The sequence below is a fragment of the Aulonocara stuartgranti genome (assembly GCF_965226115.1).
Source record: "Aulonocara stuartgranti genome assembly, chromosome: 12".
Classification (NCBI taxonomy): Eukaryota; Metazoa; Chordata; class Actinopteri; order Cichliformes; family Cichlidae; genus Aulonocara; species Aulonocara stuartgranti.
This window is the reverse complement of record NC_138948.1, coordinates 15509478-15532893: the sequence shown is the minus strand read 5'-3', so window position 1 is coordinate 15532893 and position 23416 is coordinate 15509478. Positions and strand designations below refer to the sequence as shown.

At 41.1% G+C, this 23416-nt stretch overlaps 3 protein-coding genes across 13 annotated transcripts in view; 1 reads left to right on the top strand and 2 right to left on the bottom strand.

The window, feature by feature from the left end:
* Nucleotides 1–500: 500 nt before the first annotated feature.
* On the bottom strand, nt 501–4802 carry LOC309719221 (ATP synthase subunit C lysine N-methyltransferase). Its single transcript, XM_082555182.1, has 6 exons — nt 4698–4802; nt 2513–2686; nt 1693–1797; nt 1461–1601; nt 1333–1383; nt 501–1238 (listed from the first exon to the last, which is right to left on the bottom strand). The coding sequence occupies exons 2-6, from the start codon at nt 2678–2680 to the stop codon at nt 1050–1052; spliced, it is 654 nt and encodes a 217-aa protein (XP_082411308.1). The 5' UTR covers nt 2681–2686; nt 4698–4802; the 3' UTR covers nt 501–1049.
* Nucleotides 4803–4914: 112 nt separating this feature from the next.
* On the top strand, nt 4915–16736 carry rab3c (RAB3C, member RAS oncogene family). Of its 2 annotated transcripts, none has more exons than XM_082555180.1 (5): nt 4915–5444; nt 7145–7366; nt 10894–11012; nt 14859–14983; nt 15173–16736. In XM_082555180.1, the coding sequence occupies exons 1-5, from the start codon at nt 5427–5429 to the stop codon at nt 15361–15363; spliced, it is 675 nt and encodes a 224-aa protein (XP_082411306.1). In that variant the 5' UTR covers nt 4915–5426; the 3' UTR covers nt 15364–16736. The 2 variants fall into 2 exon arrangements, with proteins under 2 accessions (XP_082411306.1, XP_082411307.1); XM_082555181.1 differs by lacking the exon at nt 4915–5444 and adding an exon at nt 5755–6090.
* Nucleotides 16737–19341: 2605 nt separating this feature from the next.
* Nucleotides 19342–23416, bottom strand: part of pde4d (phosphodiesterase 4D, cAMP-specific) — a 316846-nt gene continuing 312771 nt past the window's right edge. For all 10 annotated transcript variants that reach the window (XM_082555164.1, XM_082555161.1, XM_082555162.1 and 7 more), the window contains one exon: nt 19342–23384. In XM_082555164.1, coding sequence (XP_082411290.1) covers nt 22878–23384 — 507 coding nt within the window. In that variant the 3' untranslated portion in view covers nt 19342–22877. The remainder of the gene's footprint in view (nt 23385–23416) is intronic.

The window sequence follows — 23416 nt, the reverse complement described above, 5'->3', positions numbered from 1 at the left end:
GCAGTGACACGTGGGACTTCACTCAGCTGGTTAGCGGTTGTATCTATAGATGTAGAAAATGTTGTTTTCAGAGTCATTTGCCTGTGGCAGTAGAAAGACCAGATTCATCCATGTGCAAGGCTGAATAACCCAACCTCATATGTATCCATTCCAGTCTTCTCTTCAGTGGCTCCTTGTTAAATTCAGAATTCACACAACTGTTGGGTTTTCTTTCTAATACTACTGAGGTGACTGTTGTTGTGAAAACTAAATAAATAAAACTGAACTGAATTGAAACAAAAACAGAAAGAAACAAAAACTTCACCTCTTCTCTGCCTAAAAGTGAAATATTCCAACACATGTTGTTCAGATTGCTGTAAACAAACAGGCAAAGTGCATGCACCCATGTATTGCAAAGGGCTCAAATTACCACTTGCAGTTATGGCGTGGCTGTGCGGGCCATAACAACTACGTGCAGTGTCGAAAGACCAAACAAACCAATGTTAAACCTGACCTCCAGCTGTGGCCGCAGACATTTATTTTAGAAAAGCCACACACACACAAGAAACCACAGCATTTGAATTTAATGTCAGTGTCACAAAACCAAAATGAAACAAAACTATTCACAGACTCTCCTGCAGCATCCCAGTGAAGGACATTTATCGGTGCTGATGCTGGAAATAAATGGCTTGCAGTGTGAGAGCTCTCGAGGAGAGATGCAGTCAGTCACAAACATATTCTTTATAGTGAAGCATGATAACATTTAAAACAAGGACTTCAGCATTATGGCTTAAACTCCATTGGTTCTGAAAGTGCAAAGACTTAAAAAAAAATAGTACACGCGTCAGGTGAAATCATCCTGACATTTTGCTGCCGAGTCAGAGTCCTTCCATGTTCAAAGACTTCTTTGAACGATCTCTCCTGGTCAGTGCTTATAACTGCCAGACTACCAATTTATGCTCTCTTTGTCTGGGATTCCTATCATATTATATTGCACTTACTGCCCAAGAACAAAGTCCCAGGAGGGTACAGTGCTGTTTTGAGTTACAATTCTAGAAAGTGCTGTAATTTTATTGCACTGCTGGTTTTGCTTCGCTTCTAAGGTACGAGCGCACAGTGCTGATGTCGTAAGCAAAGGTCTGATCAAGTCCGAAGCCAGCGGATGACTGCTGTGGCCAGTTAGGGAAAGGAAAGCGACAAGCGATAACAAGCGCGTCATCTGAAAGCTCTTTCAACAGCTTCTCTCCGAGCACCTCCATCTGTAAACCAGCAAGAAGAGCCAAATTAGCACAGCATCAGATGACCAAAAGCAGAGGAAAACAATCATTCTTCACGGGAAAAAAACCCACTCACCACTCCCGGAGCAAGGAACGCTGTCACATTATTGTATGGAGACAAATCGGTCTAAAAGCAAGAGACAAACATGGTCAAACTACAGCTATTACCAAGTGTAAAAGACTATATTTCTATCACAGTCTTACCTTCCAGAAATCTTTTTTAACAAAGACTGCCTGCCTGGAGGGGACTCCTGTCCAGCAGGCCTTGCTCCTGGCATATGCCACTAAAATGGAGTTTATTTCAAAGCCTGTGGACTGGAAACCAGCAGCAGAGGCTGCAAATACCTGGCAAGCAAACAGGAGGAGTTTCCAAAACAGTTCAACTCACAGCATATTCACAGATACCTTTTTCTCTAAGACAGGTACACTCACTCACCAGTCTTCCATCTCCTGATCCCAGATCTGCCAAGCGACCTGATCTACCCTCAAGCAGCTTCATCACGTTCGCAGTCTGATCTTTACTGGAGGGCAAATAGGGCACCTGGACAACAGTGCAAACATGCAGTGAGTCAGTACACATGGCAGGCATGATGTCTCAAGACTCTCCTTTTCAACACTGCCCTATTGCACAACTGACAGCATGCATTACAAAGTAATTGACATGAAAATATCCCAAATAAAATACAAATTGCTTCCATCTGTTGTTAAAGCTCCAAATTAAATGTACTTCTCTTCACAACAGTCAAGCCTGCTGTGACTATAGCCTTGAGTCAGCTCTCCCACTCACTGTCAGTGGAACTGCTTCACAATAATCTTCCAAATTACAATCTCAGCAGGACTCTCTGGTTCCCAGTTGTGGTAAACACTTTAAATCTGCCCATTGTACAAAACCATTTTTCTCCTAGCATAACATGTTTTATTTGAGCTATAGCTGGAGTCATGTCATTAATCCAAACCACACGCATGCGTACACACACACTCCTCTATACGAGGTAAACTGGTAAAAGCAATTTAAATTATTGCATATTCATATTAACAAAAGATCATGGTGCAGTTCTCCATAGAAGGTCATCATGATTAGACTTACCGCTGTCTTCTTTCCCACATTTGTTGCATGGAGCTTTATGCTCCAAAGCAAGCAAATCAATGTTAATGTGCAAGTTATGTTACATGATCTGATTTCACACATGCAACATTTGATATGTGAGTCAGAGCAGGTAGGTAAAAACCCTAAATCTCAGGGCGATCTCAGGTACCTTGAGCCTCCATGGGATTTTGCGGAAGCCCGGTAGGGTGAAGAGGCTCCATAATCCGTACAGGCCTGTAAGCAGAGCACCTGTGCAGGCTGAGAAGATGGGATGAGGTCTGTTGGTAGGGAAGACCCCGCTATAGTTTTGCAGGATTACTTCAATGGAGTCTTCCATGGCAAACTGTGGCAGGAGGGGTTAAAATACAGCAAATAAGTGGAAATATTACTGCAGCCTGTATGAAACAAAATGCTACTTGTATGTGAGATATTCTGATTAACTTACTCTCTGTTGTAATAGAAGGAAACTGATTTATTCATGTTGAGTAATACTGATTCTTTTAAACATAGATAAAGATACAGGGTTTCAGAAGTATTTTTGTGATAGTGGTTTGGTCCTTCAGAAATTGTCTAAGTGGAAGCGTGGCTGTCTAGAAGAAATTCTTAAGGAAAGAAAAGAGCGAGAAAAGGCTGAGGTATGACCAATTACACAAGAGGAGATCAGGAGAACAGTGAGTGTCTACAGCCATCTAAAAAAAAAATAACACGGTGGAAACTCTGCCATAGTTTGGAGCTGCATTTACAGCCTGTGATGCTGGGAATTGTGTCATAATCTATTAAATTATGAATGCAGAAAAGTCCTGTTAGATTTTGATCCACCGTGCAACACATTCTGGAAAGAATCTGATTGGTGACAGCTTCATTTTTCAGCATCACAATGATCCCAAATACACTGGTAATAAAGTAAAAGCAAGCATGAATAGAAAAAGACACACAGTGGATCACTATCAGTCATGAATTGGTTTCCCCAGAGCCCGGACCTCAACATTACTTAATCAGTGTGGGATCATCTTGACAGAGAACGGAACAAAATGCAGCGAACATTGAAAGAAGAGCTTTGAGCGTTTCAAGAAGCCTGGAAAACTATTAAGACTTCAAGACTATGTAATCAAATTACCAGAAAGCTTGTCTACAAGAGTTCAGTATATGTTGAAAAATAAAAGAAGACATGCCAAACATGGACTTTCAAGCTCATTAGAATTGTACAAACTCCTGTTTTTGCTTTATATACTGCATTTCCATGCATGTTTGCACTCGTTTCAACAAATTGCAGTGTCTATTTTCCATTTTCCTAGCAAAATATAAAGAAAAGAGGAGAGGCTCGAGGTTTTTCAATTCAATTCAATTAAATTTTATTTATATAGCGCCAAATCACAACATAAGTCGCCTCAAGGCGCTTCATAGATACAGAGAAAAACCCAACAATCATATGACCCCCTATGAGCAAGCACTTTGGCAACAGTGGGAAGGAAAAACTCCCTTTTAACAGGAAGAAACCTCCGGCAGAACCAGGCTCAGGGAGGGGCCCTTTCTGTACTGCAGTTTCTAATTGGACAATAAAACTTAAGACCAGTAGTGGCCATCATTCTGACACAGCTTACCTGCTGGATTCTGAAATACTCCATATATACATCGGCACCTTTTTAAAGAAACTGGTTATCATGTAAGTTTGTAAATGATCATGGTGTGAGTTTGCCTTAAAATATTCACAGAATTCAGCATTTACAGCAAAAATCAAAAGCAAAAAAGTTTTAAACTATATATTTCACACAATCTAAGAAGAATTTGGTATATATATATATATATATATATATATATATATATATATATATATATATATATATATATATATATCTTACTATCGACCTCTTGTATTTCACGAGGAAAGCAACATAACAAATAATTTCAAATTCCTCTTATCACTATTAAGACTATAAAGCAAGCTGATTTCCACACCACATAGCATACACCACCAGAGCAGCGTTTCCGACAGCAGGTGGGGCTACAGTGACCTTTCACTCGCCCACAAACCTTCTAGAAAAAAAATATTGACAACATTTAGGTCATGCACCGAAACTACTCGAAGGAACAATCCTGTTTATTCTCGACAACAAGGAGTTTTACCAGTACAAACTATCCCGAAAGAGCTATTTTCAGACACGCAGACATATTATAAGAGTTTTAGATTCTGGATGAAGTCGATGCAAGCGCATGCACAGTTAACCCACTCACAGCAGGACAGACAAACAGTTCGGTGTGTGTGTGTGTGTGTGTGTAGACTGGAGAAATGTGCAAAGTTCTAACAACACCTGAAAAACTCAACTATTGTTGACAGTTAAGTCTGTCTACCTTACCTGACCCTCCCCCTCGTCTCCTGCGCACTCAGCAGCACGCACGCACGAACAGATCGTCCAGTCAAACAGCGTTCAGTCAGCATGTCCCGCCCTCTCGCTTCACGCACTTCACGCACACCCTATCAAACGTCTGCTTACTGCCTGACAAATGAGCTCTGACTGAATCCGAGTTGTACTCCACGGTAATTTCATGCCTCCTGGGTCTGTGCTGCTTATCGCATGGCGCAATAGTATAAGATAAGCCACTTAGGATTCAGGTGTGAACGCGTAAAAAAGCCTCTAATTAAGGCTGTTATATAAAAATAAATGTGTTTAAAATGCTTTAAATAGGTGTTTAATTACGATCATACATTTCAGGTGTGAATCTCTCTGCACCATCTAATTATAGACGCGATTATAATTGCAAAGATTTTTTTTGTTGTTGTTGTTCATTCCCGCCGCGGCCTCATCCCAGACTCATTGAGCCGAAAGGTTCACAATAACAATATTCATCAGCATTCAGGGGTAGGCTCTTATTTGCACAGCCGCTTGTTCTCTGAAGTGGGGCTTTTTTGCTTCATGGGCGGGGGGACGGCAGAAAAACCGACCGACAGTGACGCAAAAGGAGAGGCTATTATATTTGCTTCCTGAAAAAAAAAAGACGAAATTATGCTCCTGAGCTGGGAGTTTATTGGATGCAAGAGAGAGCTGTAAAACAAATATTTGGAGAAAAAAAAAACTGATAATAGAATGGACTTGTATGGGAAGGTAAGATTCGCCATTTTTAATATATAGGCAAACTATAGCAGATACCCATAAAAGGTTTTTATCCCTGCACTCTTGATTTTGCATGGCAGGGGTCTGTACACGACATAGCCTACTGTTATCTGTTACTCTGACGCCCGTCAAAGGGTGAACTACAAAGGTTTTCTCTTTCTCTAAATATTTCAGTTGTTGACAGTTGGACTGAGCTGCATGCTGAGTAATGTAGTCAAATCTCTTCTTTTGATGCTGCAGTTTTCCTCCGCTCTCCTCCGGTGCAAAAACTACAACCCCCGTCTACGGGGTGACGGTGACGTCACAGACACGCACGAAACCCGCTTTTCCACCCTCCTCGTGTGCTCGTGCTCGGCTCACGCGGGCCAGCCTTTTTCGTCAGCTCGCGGGGTGGAGGGGAGGGGTGAGAGGCGGGCGCGTGCCAGATCGGAGGGGGACAGCTCCCAGGTGCTGAAATTGGTCGGAGCTCCACAGAGAGAAAGCGAGAGGCAGAGGGGGGAAGAAAACCAGCGCCCGCGTTAGATTCAGATATATACATATATTAATATAGATTTAAAAGAAAACGCATTCTACTAAAATAAAAAATAAAACAAAAAACAGGGCCAGATACAGATAGAACCGAGGCCTCCAAAAACAGGTTTGTTCACATAAATGTCCTCAACGCTTCTTCTTCTTCTTCTTCTCTTTTTTTTCTGTAGCTTGTAGTCGTAATTGCGTGGAAGAATTTCATTGATAGATAAAAATGACCTGCCCAGAATTGGTCGCCGAAACACTAGCTGGCATGCGGCTTCTCGCTCATCCGCGGGGTGTAATTTTATAGCAGAGCTTCTTGCTTTATGCGGTGCGTGTAAATGACATCGTTGCAGCGATATTTTCAACACTGTGTCCTTGCAAAAACACTCCTCGGTGGTGTTGTTTCATACGCGGAAGCGAACCGAAGTCCTGATCTTGTGTGTGATGGAGGTCCGGCATCATTTATTAACTGCACAGGTTTGGCACAGAGGCTTTGTCGGAACATTCACCTTGGAGGCGGATATGACTGTGCTGGTGTCGTCCTGTTCGTAGTACTCTCGTCCTCGGAGGTCGCTGGCTGCTGACAGCTTGCACTGAAACGGTTTGGGTAGATGCTCTGCTAAGGTGAAAGATCCATGTGTGCTCTGTCCTTTGTATAACACCAGTGTGTGGTAATATGGGATGAGATTTGACGTTTTTATCAAACAGAAGTCAATTTCTAGAAGAAAACTTCACAGAGGAAAAAAATCAGTGAGTCTTAAGGTTTAAATAGCTCAATACAATATGAATAGGAGTTGTGTAAAATTAAACATTAAAAGATCTGAATCTGAAATATTGCCCTCGCTCTCTCTGCCATAACATTAATCATCTTCATATGTTAAAGAAAGTATTTTAAGAAAAAATCAGGCTTTTAAAAGTCCTGGTTATCCAACAGTCATCGATACAACAGCTTGTGGTGCTGCTCATGCTGGTTTGCCTTACACAGCCTTCTGTCACCTCTGATCTGGCCTTGTAGAACAAGCTTGCACTTTTTACTCTGCATCTGTCTGCAGCACTCTCTTTTACTTTGTGGTCAATGGACATGAACCATCTTAAAAAGCACTTTTCTAAAAATGTTTCCAACCCTTTGCATTAACCTCCCCTCCCCAATCTCTTTTTTTCTTTCTTTTTTTTTGCAGATGGCTGCCACTCAAGATGCGAAAGGAAAAGGAGAGGGAGGGGAAAATTTTGACTATATGTTTAAGCTGCTGATCATTGGTAACAGCAGCGTGGGCAAAACGTCTTTCCTGTTCCGCTATGCAGACGATGCCTTCACCTCAGCTTTCGTCAGCACCGTGGGCATCGACTTCAAAGTGAAGACTGTGTACAAGAATGACAAGAGGATCAAACTGCAGATCTGGGTATGAAATATTCAAACGCGAGCATTAAACATTTAGCGACATTGAGCCACAAAATATTTGACTGACGACCTAGCCAGAAGAAACAACTTGACAAATTTTGTTGAGAAGGAACGCTCTTTTAGAATCCGGATTCCTTTGTAATGCCGTCTGAGCACAGGCAAAAGTTTGTGTTATATTTGAGTCTGTTTGAGGACGTAGGAGACCTGAAATGACACCAAAGCAAGCTTTAATGGTGATAGTCCAGGGCATAAACAAAGTCCAGAATCTATCAAATGAATTGCAAAGTAGGAGTTCCAAAACTTAGTAATCACTAGGAACATCAGCTAAGTAGGAGTACTCGACAAAGGAAAAGGGGAGACTGAGATAAAATATATAAAAGGTAATACAGGAAGTGGAAACTGCAAGGAACACAGACACAGAGAGCAACACTTAGCAAAATAAAACAGGAAGAGCCACAACTGAACTGATAAAAACAAAAAGACCAACACAAAGATGAGACTGAAGGAACAAAATGGGAACACTAAAGGGAACTAATAAACCTAAAGTCAACTATGCCTAAACTACAACTAAAGACACAAATAACAAAACAATAAAGAACCAATCCTGAGCATCAGAAGGAGGAAAAACTCATAAGCATAAGGAAATACAAAATGAAAACTATACAACAATCTCTCGTTTCCCTCCACCTTTGTGTTCCTGCTGAATGACCCCTGTTTGTAAAAGGCTGTCAATCTATCACTTTGTCCTGACCTCTGTCCATATCTTCTTGTGTTTCAAGGATTCGATTGCTTTATATTTGGCAAAGTAAAAAAAAAAACCCACAACTGCACACAAAGGTATTAATTTAGATATTGGATAGAACATAACCACTTTAGCTCTGTATTTGGATTTGAATTTTATCTATTATCTCAATTGACATCAAAACATATCTCTAGTGATTTCTTCATCATTCCTATGGATTTCTCACATTTCTCTCTAATTTGTTTACATTCTTCCAAAGCAGTTGATAAGTTTGTAAAATTTTCCCCGTGATTGATGTCTTTTCACACAGAGAAAAATCCAAGTGAACCAAAATGCATCACTGCAAACCACGTGAGAATGGTCAATCTGTTTATTGGCCAGATGTGACCGCGTGCGACGCAGCAAAAGTAAATACAGGAAGAAGGTGCTGTGCTCTAGACTATTGGAGAACATGGAGAATTTAGGTGTGAAGACGCTCTTAGAAAACGTGTGGTGCATTAAGCTGGTCGCTTAATTAACTCCATAAAGCTTCAGGAAAGGCTATAATGTGTTTGACACTCTAGTGTAAGCACTGAGACAGATGGAAGCTTCAACATCATTGACAAGATACTAGTAAGTGTTAGTTTGCCGCCCAGTGGGAGAGGAAACAGAAGCAACACCTTCTCTAGAACGTGTGGGAAACTGAAGAATGTCTGAGTTTGTTTAATTAGGAGTTCATCTGAGCTGTGAAACCAGATTGTCTCACTACACCTCTGAGATAGTGGGGAGAAGCAGAAAGCTTCTTGCTCTCTTTCTTTTTCTTTGACTTCCTTTCTACTCACTTACTTTCTGTTTTCTTTCTGTATTGCCACAAGTGTCAGCTTTCCTTCAGAGGTTCTGCTCTCTTGTTTGTCATCATAGCTGACTTTCTCAGCAATTAGCGATCCCCCAGACATTCGGCGTCTGCAAATCACATAGCGAGACAAAGCAAAGGCGCTTCGTCAGGATGTGGAAACAGACTTTGAACAGTCAAATAATTGGCTAATGGAGTTAATGTGTTTCCATCATAAGCACAGAAAAGCATAGTCAGAGAGAAAATCACTGGCCTCGCGTTCATGTAATCAGCCTATTGCTTTTAATTGGGCTAAGAAAGAGCTGTGGCACACACTAAGTGCCCATCTAAGGTGATGGGTGTTGGCTAATGTCACTGCGGTATGCACATCCTTAATCTGCTGAGGGATAAAACCGCATGTTGCATCACAGAGCTGTCCCTACTGTCGCATTAGGCTGAGCTGAATGAAACCAAGAGTACTGGCAGCGTCATCATAGTGGAAAAACAGAAACTCACTTCACTCAATGAAGAAGAGAGTCGGGCTCCCTCTCCACTTGAAGCAGTCAGCTTGTTGGATTGATTTCTGGTGAATTGCAGACTACAAGCGAAGCTTTTCAAGGAGCTCAAATTCTCTGTACTCAAGCAGATTTTTTCCCTCTCGCTCCATCTTTTTAAGCAACTCACTAAAACATCCTTGAAATGCAAAGGTCATTGTCAAGCACTCGGCCAAGAATCAAAAGGCTTCTAAAACTGAAAGAAAGGAACAAGACTGTGGTTACACTAGCATTCATACGATTGGAGGATAACTTCATATATGCACAGTGAGAGTGAACAAGTTTCTGAAACATATCTTCCCCTTTTTATGTTGGTCAGTCCACAAAAAAAGCTGTTTATGCAGAACCACACAGACTAGCTGCTGACATTAAAATGCACATGTTTGCATGCATTCGTTTTTGCAGCATTGTCAACTGACAAAAGGTCCGAGCCGTGCTGTGCGTGGAAGCTCGGCAGGCTGTGAGCTCTGTCTTTGTGGAGTGAAGGTCAGAGCTGTCCTCTGGCTATAACAGGCACACTGTTGCGGTTATGTGCAGTATGACAGAAAGCAAAAGTACTGTGGCAAATACAATCCACTGCTGCCTTCTGGGCTTCTGTTTAACAAGAGCCAAGTAGATCAGCCAGAAGTCCTCTGTCATGTTTCACAGACGGCTGTGAGCACACTTGTTGTGGGTGTAACAACAGCTCAGTAAACATACAGTATCTTACTGGGATTTCTGGTTATGTAACTGTGTGTAAAATTGCAGGTCTGCACATATTTAAGCAATCACAGGAACATTTATCGTGATATAGCTGCCTGGATCTATTTTTCTTTGTTTCTCATGAACAAAAAACTTCATCTGTCTGTACTGACATCTCAGCAAAGCCTGTGGCGAGTGCTTGCTTTTGCCAGGGCGATCTGTGTGCAGTGTGCTGCTCCTCAAATGCTGTGTAATCACTCGCTTTGCTTCTGAGCATTTGGTCCAGACTCACAAACAGCGAGCAGGTTTCTCGAGGTTCAGATCATTGTACTTCTATATTTAACCCCCTTTTTCTAAGAAATATATGTCACGAGGCTGAGCTTTTAATCCTGCACCACTGAGTATTCAACACTACTGAGCGATTATCAATTATTACTGAGGAGAGAAAAGAATCAATCACATCAGCCAAAACTGAATTGCTCTTTTTTGGCACTTCATCAATGCATCACCAGTGAGGCAATTAGTATAATGATTGTTTCTGCATCATGGGCACAGTAAATGAAGCTGTGAACATGTGTACATAACATTCCAAACTTGAGTTGATTTAAACCAAGCAAATGTCTCAGTTTGAATCATGTTTGCGCAATCGGCTTATTCATATGTTGCATGTGGCTGAACCTGACAGTGTAAAGTGCAGTTAGCTGCTCACAGCAGTGATAAATCTTGTTTTCTGTGCACAGGACACAGCGGGCCAAGAGCGCTACAGGACCATCACCACTGCCTACTACCGCGGGGCCATGGGCTTCATCCTCATGTACGACATCACCAATGAGGAGTCCTTTGGTGCTGTGCAGGACTGGTGAGTTATGGCTGCCCATATTCGTCAGTTTTGTGTGACAGGTGTCATCTCTAGGCCCTTTTTATTCTGGATATCATTTGCATCACATCAGCATATCAGGCCTGTTTGTTTTCATAATGCATGCAGTTCATATCTGTTGAGGCTGATGTGAGTAATGGCAGTCTTTAGTCTGATTTTAAACATGCTGTGGTGGAGCCTGTTCCTAAAAATTATCCAACTTCAAACTTCATTTCTAAACTCTCTTTAATTTCCGAGGTCCTGGAGAAAGTCTTCATCTCCGGTCTCTCAGTTGGATCATGTTGTTGGAATTAAAGCAAATACAGTACAAAGGTTAAAATCATATTCAGCCGGGCTATACAAAATTCTCATGCACCCCACTTTTATGTGGGGCCCTCAGCCTTTTTTTCAACTTTTATACTGGTCTCAGTATGGTTCATATTAATGTTGCACAGTTTTATCTGCCACTGGAACATAAATCTATGATTCCTCTGAAAGGCGTACTGGGCTGTCTGGAGAATGTTAACACATGGATGCACTAAATCTTCTTAATTGAAAAAACAAAAACAGATTTTATTGTGTTTTTTATAAACCCTCACCTCCACCACTTTGACCTTTTTTAAAAAAGTTTTTTAAAAAGCCCTTTGCAAGGAACCTGGCAGTTATCTCTTACTTCTGATAAATAGATAAATGCTGCATTTGAAAATCCGTTTTTATTCTTGGGCTTTTAAATCAGACTGAGTTCTGAGTATTTTTATTTGTGTTGCTTTTCTCATGTTTTCTCACTAAATGTTTTCCTTTTTAATTTCTTGTCCTTTTGTTCAGTGTTTTATGTCATTTGTTTCTTTTAACTGTACAACACTTTGGTCAGCAGCTGCTTTTAAGTGTGCTATAAACTAAACTGGACTTAATGTTGTACATGATCGATACTTCTTCTATTCCTCTCCTGTGAATATCAATGTATTTGCTATGCAGCTTTCTTTGAGTGTGCAGGAACTGTTTGCATGGACTGATTAAATTCTGGTGGTCTTTCTTTTAGGACACTGGCATAGGTCAAGTCTCACCTTTACTTTGTTTATTCATATTGTGGGACAACACTTTCCTTGCAATTATTCAACACCACAACTGTTTAATAGCAGATAAGACTGTGACATAGTCATGGATATAAACTTAACCTAACTTGTTAGCGGAGATAGTTTGAGTTCCTTGTGAGTCTGAGCTGTTTTAACTTTCCAAAGTCCTCGCAGTGGCCACAGCACTGTCTCACATTTGACAGGCTTGTTATGTAGTGTTTGCAGCGCTGTTGTCAGATTTAAGAATCAAGGAAGGGAACTTGTCAAGGTCATGGCTGCGGTCCATTCATGAGTCACTGAAGTGTCTGCGGGGTGTAACAGTAAGTCTGAGCCAAGTCCAAATACCACAATATGTACACTTGGGTTTTAAGGGGTATTTATTATTTTCTTCTTTTTTTTTTTGGGTTGTATGGAAGCCCCAAACGCAATTTCATTGTTCTTGACAATGACAATAAATAAATAAATACTAAATACTAAATACTAAATATCTGTGATTCATGATGATGCACCCAAGTCTAAAACGGGACTTAGAAGGCTTCATCGAATCAGGAAGTGGGTTTTGGGTTAGAATTTTCACTCTAGCAACAAGAAGTTCTCCTCAGTGTAACCATTACAGCACAACAGCATCAAAGATTCATTAAAACATCAGATCCACACACACACACCCCCCTCCCCCGACATGTCTTTTGGTTTATATTTTGCTGATCCTTCCTCTTGACTGTACAAAGGTGTTGGGATGGGAAACATCTTGTAGTTTATTTACACTGTTTCTTGCACTTTCCCAGCCTCACCCACTGCCAGGCAAAAGAGATTACAGGAGCTCAAACATGCATTTTTGAGAGGAAAGATTTGTGAATCATCAGAGGCTCATCCTTATGATGTAAATGTTGTAGCAGCTGCACTGAGTTATACATATTGCGGCACTTTTGCAGTTGATCCAACTTCATACTTTATTTCTAAAGTCTCTTTAATTTCCGAGGTCCTGGAGAAAGTCTTCATCTCCGGTCTCTCAGTTGGATCATGTTGTTGGAATTAAAGCAAATACAGTACAAAGGTTAAAATCATATTAAGCTAGGCTATACAAAATTCTCATGCACCCCACTTTTATGTGGGGTCCTCATAAAAGTGGGGTGCATGAGAAATTCTTTGTGTGACTTGTATGATAAATACCATTACTGTAAGACCGCTGTCTTCTCCGCTCCAGTCACTCAGCTGTTAAAGTGTTTAATCTAACAAAACGCATATTTGTTGTTTAACTGGAAATGAAATGTTTAAAAAAAAATCTGCTGGGGTTCTGTACATCAGCAGGAACTGCTTCATATCATCTGCCTGATTGGTATTCAAGTGCTTTTTCTGTTACTGTAAGCCAGAAAGGCTTTCTTGTAAAGACAGCTCAGAGCCAGACACACCTATTATTCTTTTAAGGCCTGCTTGACACTTTAATAGAGCGCTGCAGTCTGAGCACAGTCTGTGATGGGTATCTCAATTAAGTGAGCCAAGTGTGTCACTCGCAGCAACCATCCAGGAGAGTCACCTGTGAACTTGTTCACCAGACGGTGCACAAATCCATCAGCTGTACACAAAAGAAGAGGCTCTTTTTTTACCTGCCACATAACCAGAATCCTTCTTTTTTTTTTTTTTGCCTTTACCACAGGCCTCAGCTCTGATTTCTCTCTCTCTACCTTGTTCCTTGTGACAAGGTTGGAGGAAAAAAAAAATAGAGGTTGCCAAGGCAACGGCTGCTTCCCTGACAGTGGCTGACTAAAGCCTGTGACGCGCTCATTTCCTGCCTATGTCATAGGAAAATGAGGGAAGCGCTGTGAGATTGACATCAACTGCTTAAGATTCCAATAAAATAAATATTGGACAGCAATAGGAAAAAAGGCACTTACCTGTTTAATTTAACACCTCTTAATTACTTGTGTTGCTTCGTTAAATGCGATACAAACACCAGTGCTATTTTTTTCTTGGTCAGTGAATAATACCTGCACGTAGATTCAGACTGACCCACATCTGAAGCAATAAAACAAGACAGAACTGGACAGAGAGCAGCGGTGTGCCGACATCATGCTGCTTCTCTCTCTCTCTCTCTCTCTCTCTCTCTCTCTCTCTCTGAGATGTTGTTTCTTCCTTTTTCTATGGCTGGCTCCTTCTCTCCTGTTTTCAGCCTGTGGTGTGTTTACTGCCCTACTTTCTGTCAAAACTGCAACACCACGGGAGGAATTTGTTCCTTAAATTCCTTCCCAGATTGCAAGCAGCCTGCAGAGGTAAGAGCCATTCAAGCAGCTCACTGATTTGCTGTGAAATCCTTGTTCATGTGGATGTCGTTATTAGCATGTAATGATATTAACACTTGACACAGTTCACAAAACTATTTTAACAATGGAATCCAGTGTTTCCCGTGTGTGTGTGTTTGTGACTAAAGCCAAAAAGCTTTATAGCTATCTAAATATAAATTGTAAATATCTAAAAAATAGCAAATAATCACCTACATTACAGCAACAGTGACTACGAATTTTCAGAACAGAGCTGCCACTGACCCACTTTTCCGCAATGCCATCAGTGACTCAGATATGACACGATGCCAAACAAAAGGAGATGCAATCACTGTTCATGACCGACCCAAATGGTGGACAGATTTACATCTTGCCCTTTCTTCCGGTCCAATAAAAAAGTGGCACAGAATCTGTTTCTAGCACTTTCTGAGAAACCCGGCAAACAGCACTAATGTGAATGTGATGTATTTTTGTTGTGTTTTCTTTCTGATTACGTGCAGGTCAACCCAGATAAAAACCTACTCGTGGGATAACGCGCAGGTGGTGCTGGCTGGGAATAAGTGTGATATGGAAGAAGAGAGAGTGGTCTCGGTGGATAATGGCAGACTGCTGGCGGAGCAGTTGGGTGGGTCTCAGAGCAACATTCAGCACTTGGTGTTTTTAAAACTGGGTTGCATCACAGTCTGGTTTTTGCAGAAAGACCTTTGACATTTATTTGTTTTGTACAGACAGTCAAGGTTGTTCTAAACAAACAAAAACACCCCACATTTATCTTGTGATCATTAATCGGTCATTTCTACGTTCTGATCCCAAGGTTTCGAGTTTTTTGAGACAAGCGCCAAGGACAACATCAACGTGAAGCAGACCTTTGAGCGTCTCGTCGACCTAATTTGCGACAAGATGTCTGAGAGTTTGGACGCTGATCCAGCTGTCACTACGGGAGCGCCCACTGCCAAACTCACAGACAGCGCTCCACCCCTCCAGCAGCCCGGCTGCAATTGTTAGTGAGCCATGTCAAGGAGCAGGAGAGCAGCACAGGTCCTGTAAGGTGGTAAAAAATTGTTCTCCCTGAGCGTTATCACTCCTGCTATAGTGCTGCTTTCCCCTGGACTACACTTCAAACCCCGTTTAGTAGTAGAATTACAAAAATCTGTCCTATTATCTCTTAACTTTATCACCTTATATCAATAGCAAATAACCAGGAAAACAAACGTGGCTGTTGTAAGATGCATAACATTACAGTATAACTTGAATACACAGACACCATATTCTCATTCTTTGGCTAGTTGGTGTGGTTACAAACCAAGTATGTTTCATAGGCTGCAAATAGTTCACACTGTACACTTAATCCTTAAGACCTTTAAAAGCTATAATAATGATGATAATACCTTGAAGGATAGTCAGTGAGTGCTTTAATAAGCTTTTTATTTTTTATGTTTTTGTACAGTATGTTTTTTCCTTTTATAGGTTCCTGAAGCTGCCAAATCTATGATTTAGTGCACTATAGGATGTAGCGGCTTTCTTTTGTGTAACGCGCGTGTGTGTGTGGCTGTTGTGTGACTGCACAATAAGTGAGTGCGGGTTTGCGTGAATGCGAGTATTATGTCCGACTGCAACTTCGCCATCTTAAAATCATCTACCTTGGAAAAAAGTGGCCTTTTAGCATCTTCAATACGGCCTCTGTAAGTCCCTCTGTCCTGTTTTACTGTTGGAGTGTGTGTAACGTTGACGTGAGTACTGTTCCACCCTCCGCTGTCTGTAGATGTGATTCCTCTAAGTATATCTAATAAGTATATCTTAAGCAACCATTTCCATGTGCTTAGCCTCCAAGACACTCTTTTATAGTTCGATCCAATGAGCATGCTGCCAAAAACTCAATAATGTGTGCTGTTTTATTTTAAGATAGGCCTTACCCAAACCTAACCATCCCCTGCTCCATATGAAAACAGTGATTTAGCATTCCATTAAAGGAAAAATCTCTTACTGTCAAAGCACAGCTCACTGTGTGCGATACACAACAAATGATCAGCTCTGTCATGGAATAAACAGCCATATATTAAAATATGTTTAAGTTTTGACTCAGCATGCTTAAATTCCATGTTTGTATGATAAAATGAAGTCCTCCATCCTACCCCCACCCTCTGAAAAAATTGACAACAATGTAAAAAGGGAAACTTCTCATAGCGGGCATATACCGTACTCTAGTGTCTTAATGTAATTCCATGTAATAGAAACGTTGTAGGTTGTTTGAAAAGCCAGAAAAGTTTCAGTTCTGCTAGTCTTAGAAGAAAATAAATTGTGCCAAAACATTACAGTTCTTTTCACATCGTCGGTTGTTTGTCACATAGTTGAATAAAAGCTCTAAACAATTGCATGAAGTCAGTCCTGATATACCTGTGTAGATTTATATGATAAGATACTGTATATATCACGCTGTGTTACAGATTTAGGAGCATTGTCATGGCGTTCGCCGTGAGATGCAATGGGCCAATAAGTGCAATATTTTATGAATTATACCCTGTACATAGTTTCTCCCGTCCTCGAGTACAATGACCCCAGCTGCCGTATGTGAGTGACAGTAGGTCAGAATAACTCGTAAAACCCGAGGATGTGCTTCATTCAGTAACTGAATGTGCGACTGTAAGTGTGTATGTGTGCGTGTACCTGCCATATTGAAGAGACAAATTACGTAATATAGTGTACTGTTTGTGTATACCTTTTGTACAAATGTATTCACATACTATATGCTGTTCCTGCTAACTGTTGGTTGTTGACCGAACTTGTATTATCATGTCAAAATGCAGTGTTGTTGTGACAGATAGTCAGGGAGAAAACTTAGTCCATGACATATGCCATACTGTTTTACTAATGCCAAGAATAGGAATACACATGAACTAGTTTAAAGCGCCTGCGTGTACACATCTGTGTATGTGTGTGACATTATGATTTGATGCCAGTAGCCATGAAATAAATTACTGTAATGATCGCATTTATTTCATAGAGGGATGGTTAGCCTCAGCCCAACAGTCACTCGAGTAAAAATGCCATTTTAAAATATGTCTTTACATATAACTGAATATATTTATTTGTTGGAGTGCAAGCAGACTAAGAAGTATGTTTTTGAGATTATAGGAAATAAATCCAATTCTATCTGCGGGCGTTTGTGTCCTTCGTGACTCTTTGTTCACTCGTGAAGCGTGAAGATTGCTCTCCAACCCGCACCTGATGTTTCAGTGAAACTGCTCTGGTCCCATTTTAAGGCAAAGTGCGCCACCTAGTGACACGATGCTGGATTAGCACCAGAGCGGAAGTGACGAATTTATGGTGAGTCGAACCCACTATGACTATATTGTACATTTGAACGTTGTACTTTTATCGCACTTATTTTGAGTAGAAAATGTTGCATTTATCGTTTTATTTACTTTTTTACTATAGTTTTACCTGATAGGCATTGTCATAGGTACACACTGTTAACTGTAACTCCATTGGAGGTGCAATAAAAACACAATTGTGAAGCTACTTTAAGTATACAGTCACCAGACATTTCATTAGGTACACTTTGTTAGTATTGGGTCAAGCTTTGCTTCATTCTTCATGACAAAGTGCTGAAAACATTCTTTAGAGATTTTGGTCCATATTGACATGATCGCATCGGACAGTTACTGCACATCCATGATGCAAATCTCCCCTTCTACCACATCCCAAAGGCGCTCTGATGGATTTAGATCCAGTGACTGTCGAAGCCACTTGAGTACAGTTGTCATTTTTAAGACAACAGTTTGAGATGATTTGAGCTTTGCTACGTAAACAGTTTGCTAGGTAGGCTGTGGTGTACTTTGGGGTGACTGTAGCTTGGTGGTTGGTTGGAGGTTCGATCGCTCACTCTACAATCCAAACGTTGCAGCAGAAATTGAGAAATTAAGACTCGTCTCCTGCGGTCCTAATCTGCTGAGCCTGCGTGAATTGTAGACCACACTGTCTAACACTTTTGACAGTTCTTAGTTGACAGTTCCAACTGCTTTAGTGTTCAACATGTTGTGTTTTCCCTGTTCTCTTGTGCATACTTTGGTTTAGTCTTTCATTTATTTAATGTTGCCTTCTGATCAGCTCGAAGCATTCTGGCCATTCTACTCTGACCTCTGGCATCAACGAGTTATTTTTACCCTGAGAACTGCTGCTCACTGGATATTTTTTCTTTTTCAGACTGTTCTCTGTAAACCCCAGAGACGGTTGTGAGGAAAAATCATAGTAGATCAGCAGCCTCTGAAATACTGCCATGTTAAAAGTTGCTTAAATCACCATTCTTCCCCACTCTAATGCTCCAATTGAACTTCAGTTGGTCATCTTGACCATGTCTACCTACGTATCTACCCAAATGCACCAAATTGCTGCCACGTGATTGGCTTATTAGATATTTGCATTGATGAGATGCTAATGTTGTTTGTCCTAAATTGCTCACAAAGCCTATCCTTGTTGTCACAGGGCAAACTCTGGTGCGCATCCTGGACAGGCCGCCAGTCTATCGGGGCTAACGCATAGATGCACGGGATCTTTCACACCTATGGCCAATTAAGAATCACGAATTACCCTAATACCCACGTCTTTGCCTCAAAGACATCATGTCACTCAGATGTACAGCTGCTTTGTCTTGGCTCTTCCTCTTGAGCATTTCAAAGCAATTTGTGCATTCATAATTGCTGAGAGACACGTGCTCTACAGCAGTGGTTTGCCTTAGTATTTTGCACACCAAAGGGCAAGCCACAATTTCAAGGCACCGCTTATATTCATATCAGCAGAAAGTTTCTATTTTTTCACTGCTGAAGTGTCAAAACTTATGCCTCAATCACCTTATGAGACACCTTCAGAGTTCAACAAGTGGTCTTGCTGAACCCTGATTCTTTTGAAGTAGGTATGAAGAGATTGTTTTATGAGGAAACTGTGACTCAATTCTCCAATACCTTAAAAAACAATCCAAGCAAGAAGTGATTAGGCAGAATCAACCCATGCTTTTATTTAATCCATTGCATATAAAAACTTTTTTCATTCTTTTTATTTGTTTTTTACATAAAGTTGTATGATCTACAGTGCTATCCAATAGACTGCAATTAACAAGGAATCCATTAAAATAAAATTTTAATTGTCCTGTGAAACGTCCAGACAAGTTGGCATTCTAAAGACATAACCCAAAATATAATTGTCCCAAAGACCTTTTTTTTCTTCTTTTTTTTGTCTTAAAGTTACAGTTTGTATTCTCCTTTCATACCATTAAAAAAATAGAACACATAATGAGAAAAGAACCCACTATTTCCATTGGTCCAGGGCTGTTTAGAATCTACAGTATGTGTGTCAAAATAAGAGTCCATGTTTCAGGACAATGATGCAGTCGCCCAAACCCCTTGAATCCCACCCCATACCCCCACCCCTCCCTTCACTACACAAATATAATAAACCCTTCTCCTGTGCAGGCAGAGAGATGTCAGTGGTTTTGGATATTGCAAGTAATGTGAGTGGTCGTGCGGGCAGAGCATAGATAAGCAACACACCGCCAGTGTTTCAGCCATAATTAATGCAGCAGTGGCTGAACATGCAGATGTGTCTCGAAGCCTCTGTGCTTTGTAGGGCCGTAGTCAAGCAACAGCTATACACTACTGTTGCGCCCCATTCAGTGTTTCTGTAGCTGCGAGACAGCCACGCAGAAGCAGGTGATGCGGCAGCCAAAAAAGCGACTCCCGCATCACGTCTCCTGACAGGCTGAATCACATCTGTGAGTGTAGAGGCAGAGCGTAAAGGAAGTGTGAGCTGTTCAGACCAGGTCTACAGCAAACTCGACTCTGGGGACATCCGGCTGGCTATAGGCCACACATCACTCATGTGGTAAATCTCAGGCTTGCGGTCGAACCGAGTCTCCGCACACGTCTGCACCGACGGCGTATTTTCAAAGCAGCGCCGTAGCTGCGAGACAGAGCAAACCGTGTTTGGCTGTGATTGTGGAAAAGGCAACTTTTCTCAGCAGGAGATCGGGCCGACCAAAGCCAAAAAGATTCACCACTGCAGCAAAAAGAGAACTAGAGAATTCAAAAAATAAAAAGGCTAAAAGTAAATGACGTGTTGAATTTAAGGCACAGCCCATGGGCCAAGGAACAGTTTCTTTTTTTTCTTAAAAAAAACAATTTGGCTTTCCCTCTCTCTTCACTGAGCTACTTCTCAGCTAAGCAACATGTCGATGGATCGTTTTTGTTTTGTTTTTTTCTTTTTTGTTGTTTTTCTTTTTTTTTTTACACTGAAATTCATGTGTAAATAAACATTCTCTCAACAAGAGGTACATAATACAGCCACGCCATCACCAAAAGGGATGATAAGAATCAACCATTTACAGCAAACTGCATTATGATAGTAATAACATTAATAATTATATATTATGTACAGCACAATAAATATATGTTTGTAAACAGCGATAAAACCAGAAAATTTTTTATTACAGGTAAGGGCTCTGGGTGAGGATGGGGGGAAAAAAGAAAGAAAAGTATTGGCACAAAATGAAAGATTAAATAAAAAGTTTTAAAATGACACATAATCAAAACGAGCACTCTTTAAAAAGCGGTGTGCAGTACTTCAAGTGGTTTTTTTTTCTTTAAAGAGGTGGATTTTCTTTTAAATATTGTATGTACACTGGGGTTAAAAAGTATATTTGGATATTGTAACCTGCAAGCCTGCGATGTGGTCTATGCTACAGTAAAATATTTACTGTACCATCTTCATAATGCAAAAAAAACCACACACACACACACACACACACACACACACACACACACACACACACACACACACAAAGAGGGGGGAAAAAAAAGAATCAAGCAATAAATAATAAATTGAGGCGTAAAATATGATAGAAAAAAGTGAAGAGTTTTGGCTGTGATGTAGGGCGACAACGTTCAAGCCTATGTGCGCACGCGTTTTGGCGAGTTTAAATAAAACAATAAATGTAATCATAAACGAATATATGTATCTGTGCAAGAGTATCTGGATATCTGTAGAGGATATCTGACGACTGCACGATGGAGCTGATTGTCTTGTCGAAAACAAAGACAGTAACTGGAGTTAACGTCGTGTAGGCAAAAAAACCCTATAAAAACAAAAATGTGTTCGTGATGAAAAGCACATTTACAACAGGTAAAAGAAAACACAGTGACTGGAAAAAAGCAGCAGTTCTTGATGTGCGTGTCAAATAAGGGCAAGAAAATGAAAAGAAGGACGATAAAAAGCTTTCGTAGCATTTGTATAAAATCACCCTATAATACCATTTCTATTTCTGTATACTTGGAGCACTAAACAAGCTTCTAAAAAAGGTGCTTTTTGTATCAACTACAAAGCATTGCATTGTCTTAGGATGTGTTCAAAAGAACTGCAGGCAACGACAATTAAATTTAAAGGCTTGTAACAATGTAACTGAAGTGTGAAAACCTCGGCTTTCACGCTTCCTTCTCGGTGAAGACGCTCACCAAAAACAATAGTTATTATGAATGAATTCCAAAATTCAAACTGACAGGACAAACCAAATATGAGTACAGTGGCATGGAAATAGTAGTATAAATGCTATTGGAGCAAGTGCAAACAGCTCAGAACACTCAATGTAACCCAGCTGTAAAGATATCCCCTTCAAGAAAAAAAACAAAACAAAAAAACACTGAATATCTACGACACGTTTCTCCCCCATTAGTTTCCAAAAGTGCCCTCGTTTTCTTTATTTCTAACAAAACAGAGCCTAAGATTGCAAAAGTAAATTCTAGAAAATATCTGAATCTTACATACAGTACGATACAAAAAAATTAAAGAGGTCTAGGACAGCGACACAGCCATTTCGATTTGAGCTTGGTGTCAGTCAGGTTTTCAAGGAAGACTTCCACAGCAGAAATGTGTCTCAAAAAGTTCCCCGGTGTGCTGCAGCTTTCATCTCTGCGGCGCCCCGTCAGGTTTTCTCGACCGGATGACAGCATAACGTGCCTCCTAATTTGTAGCGGGAGGGGGGGGATATGACCTAACCGAGAGGGAGGTTCTCCTTGAACACGCCAACAACTGTCTCTGTAGAGTATGGGCACTTAATAAAACACGGAAACACTGGCAAACCTTCGGGCGAGGCTGAGACGAAGCAGAAAAGGAGGAAAACGTGATGTTACGTACAGTAAGAACAGCACGGAGGAGACTGAACTGCTGGTCCACAAACTTAAGCCTGTAAAAGGGAGGGGGCTGTAAAGGTGAAATAAAGACACACCACTTCAGTACAAATGGGAATGGAAAGGAGTTTTCCTGAGTGCAAAAAAACTTGAAGTAGTACCAGTGGGCGTGTCTGAACAAAGCGGGCAGGGAGGAGTGGCCAAGGTGGGGAGCAGCGCACGCTTTGGAACCAGAAACATGGATGTATAAAAACCACACACAGATTCAACAAAACCCAAAAAATATTCTATAAATAATCATCTGTCATTACTAAGAAGAAGAGTTAATCAGATGCTGTCCATAAACTGCTATGTGTCAGGGGATTTCGCTTTCTCTTCTTCCTCCTCTTCCTCCTCCTCTTCTGCTACCTCTTCCTCGACAACACATGATTGTGAGCAGGGTGTTTCTCCCTCTTCTACTACCTCATCATCATCGTCATCGTCCTCCCCCACCTGTTCGTCCAAAGGTATCTCTGTTGATTCAGAGTCCTGCGTACAGAGTGTTTTAGAATCAGTACAGCTGTTTTCCTCCTCCTCCTCTTCCTCCTCCTCCTCCTCTGGCTGGCTGCCGCTGTCTTTCTCAGTGTCCGACTCCCCGTCCTCCTCCAGGGTGAGCTCGAATTGGAACTTGTCCCCTCCCGGAGGTCGAGTGCTGTCCTCAGGCTCGTCCAACGCAGGGGAGGGACTTTGGGGGATGGTGCTTTGGTACCACTCTCTGTTGTCTTCTAATGTGTCCAGGATGTCCTGGGCATCCGGATGGACCAGGTCAGCCCACGTCTCCCACAAAGGGTGGACGATATAGTCTATGAATCCAACCTACAGAGGACACGCAGGAAAAACAGGACTCT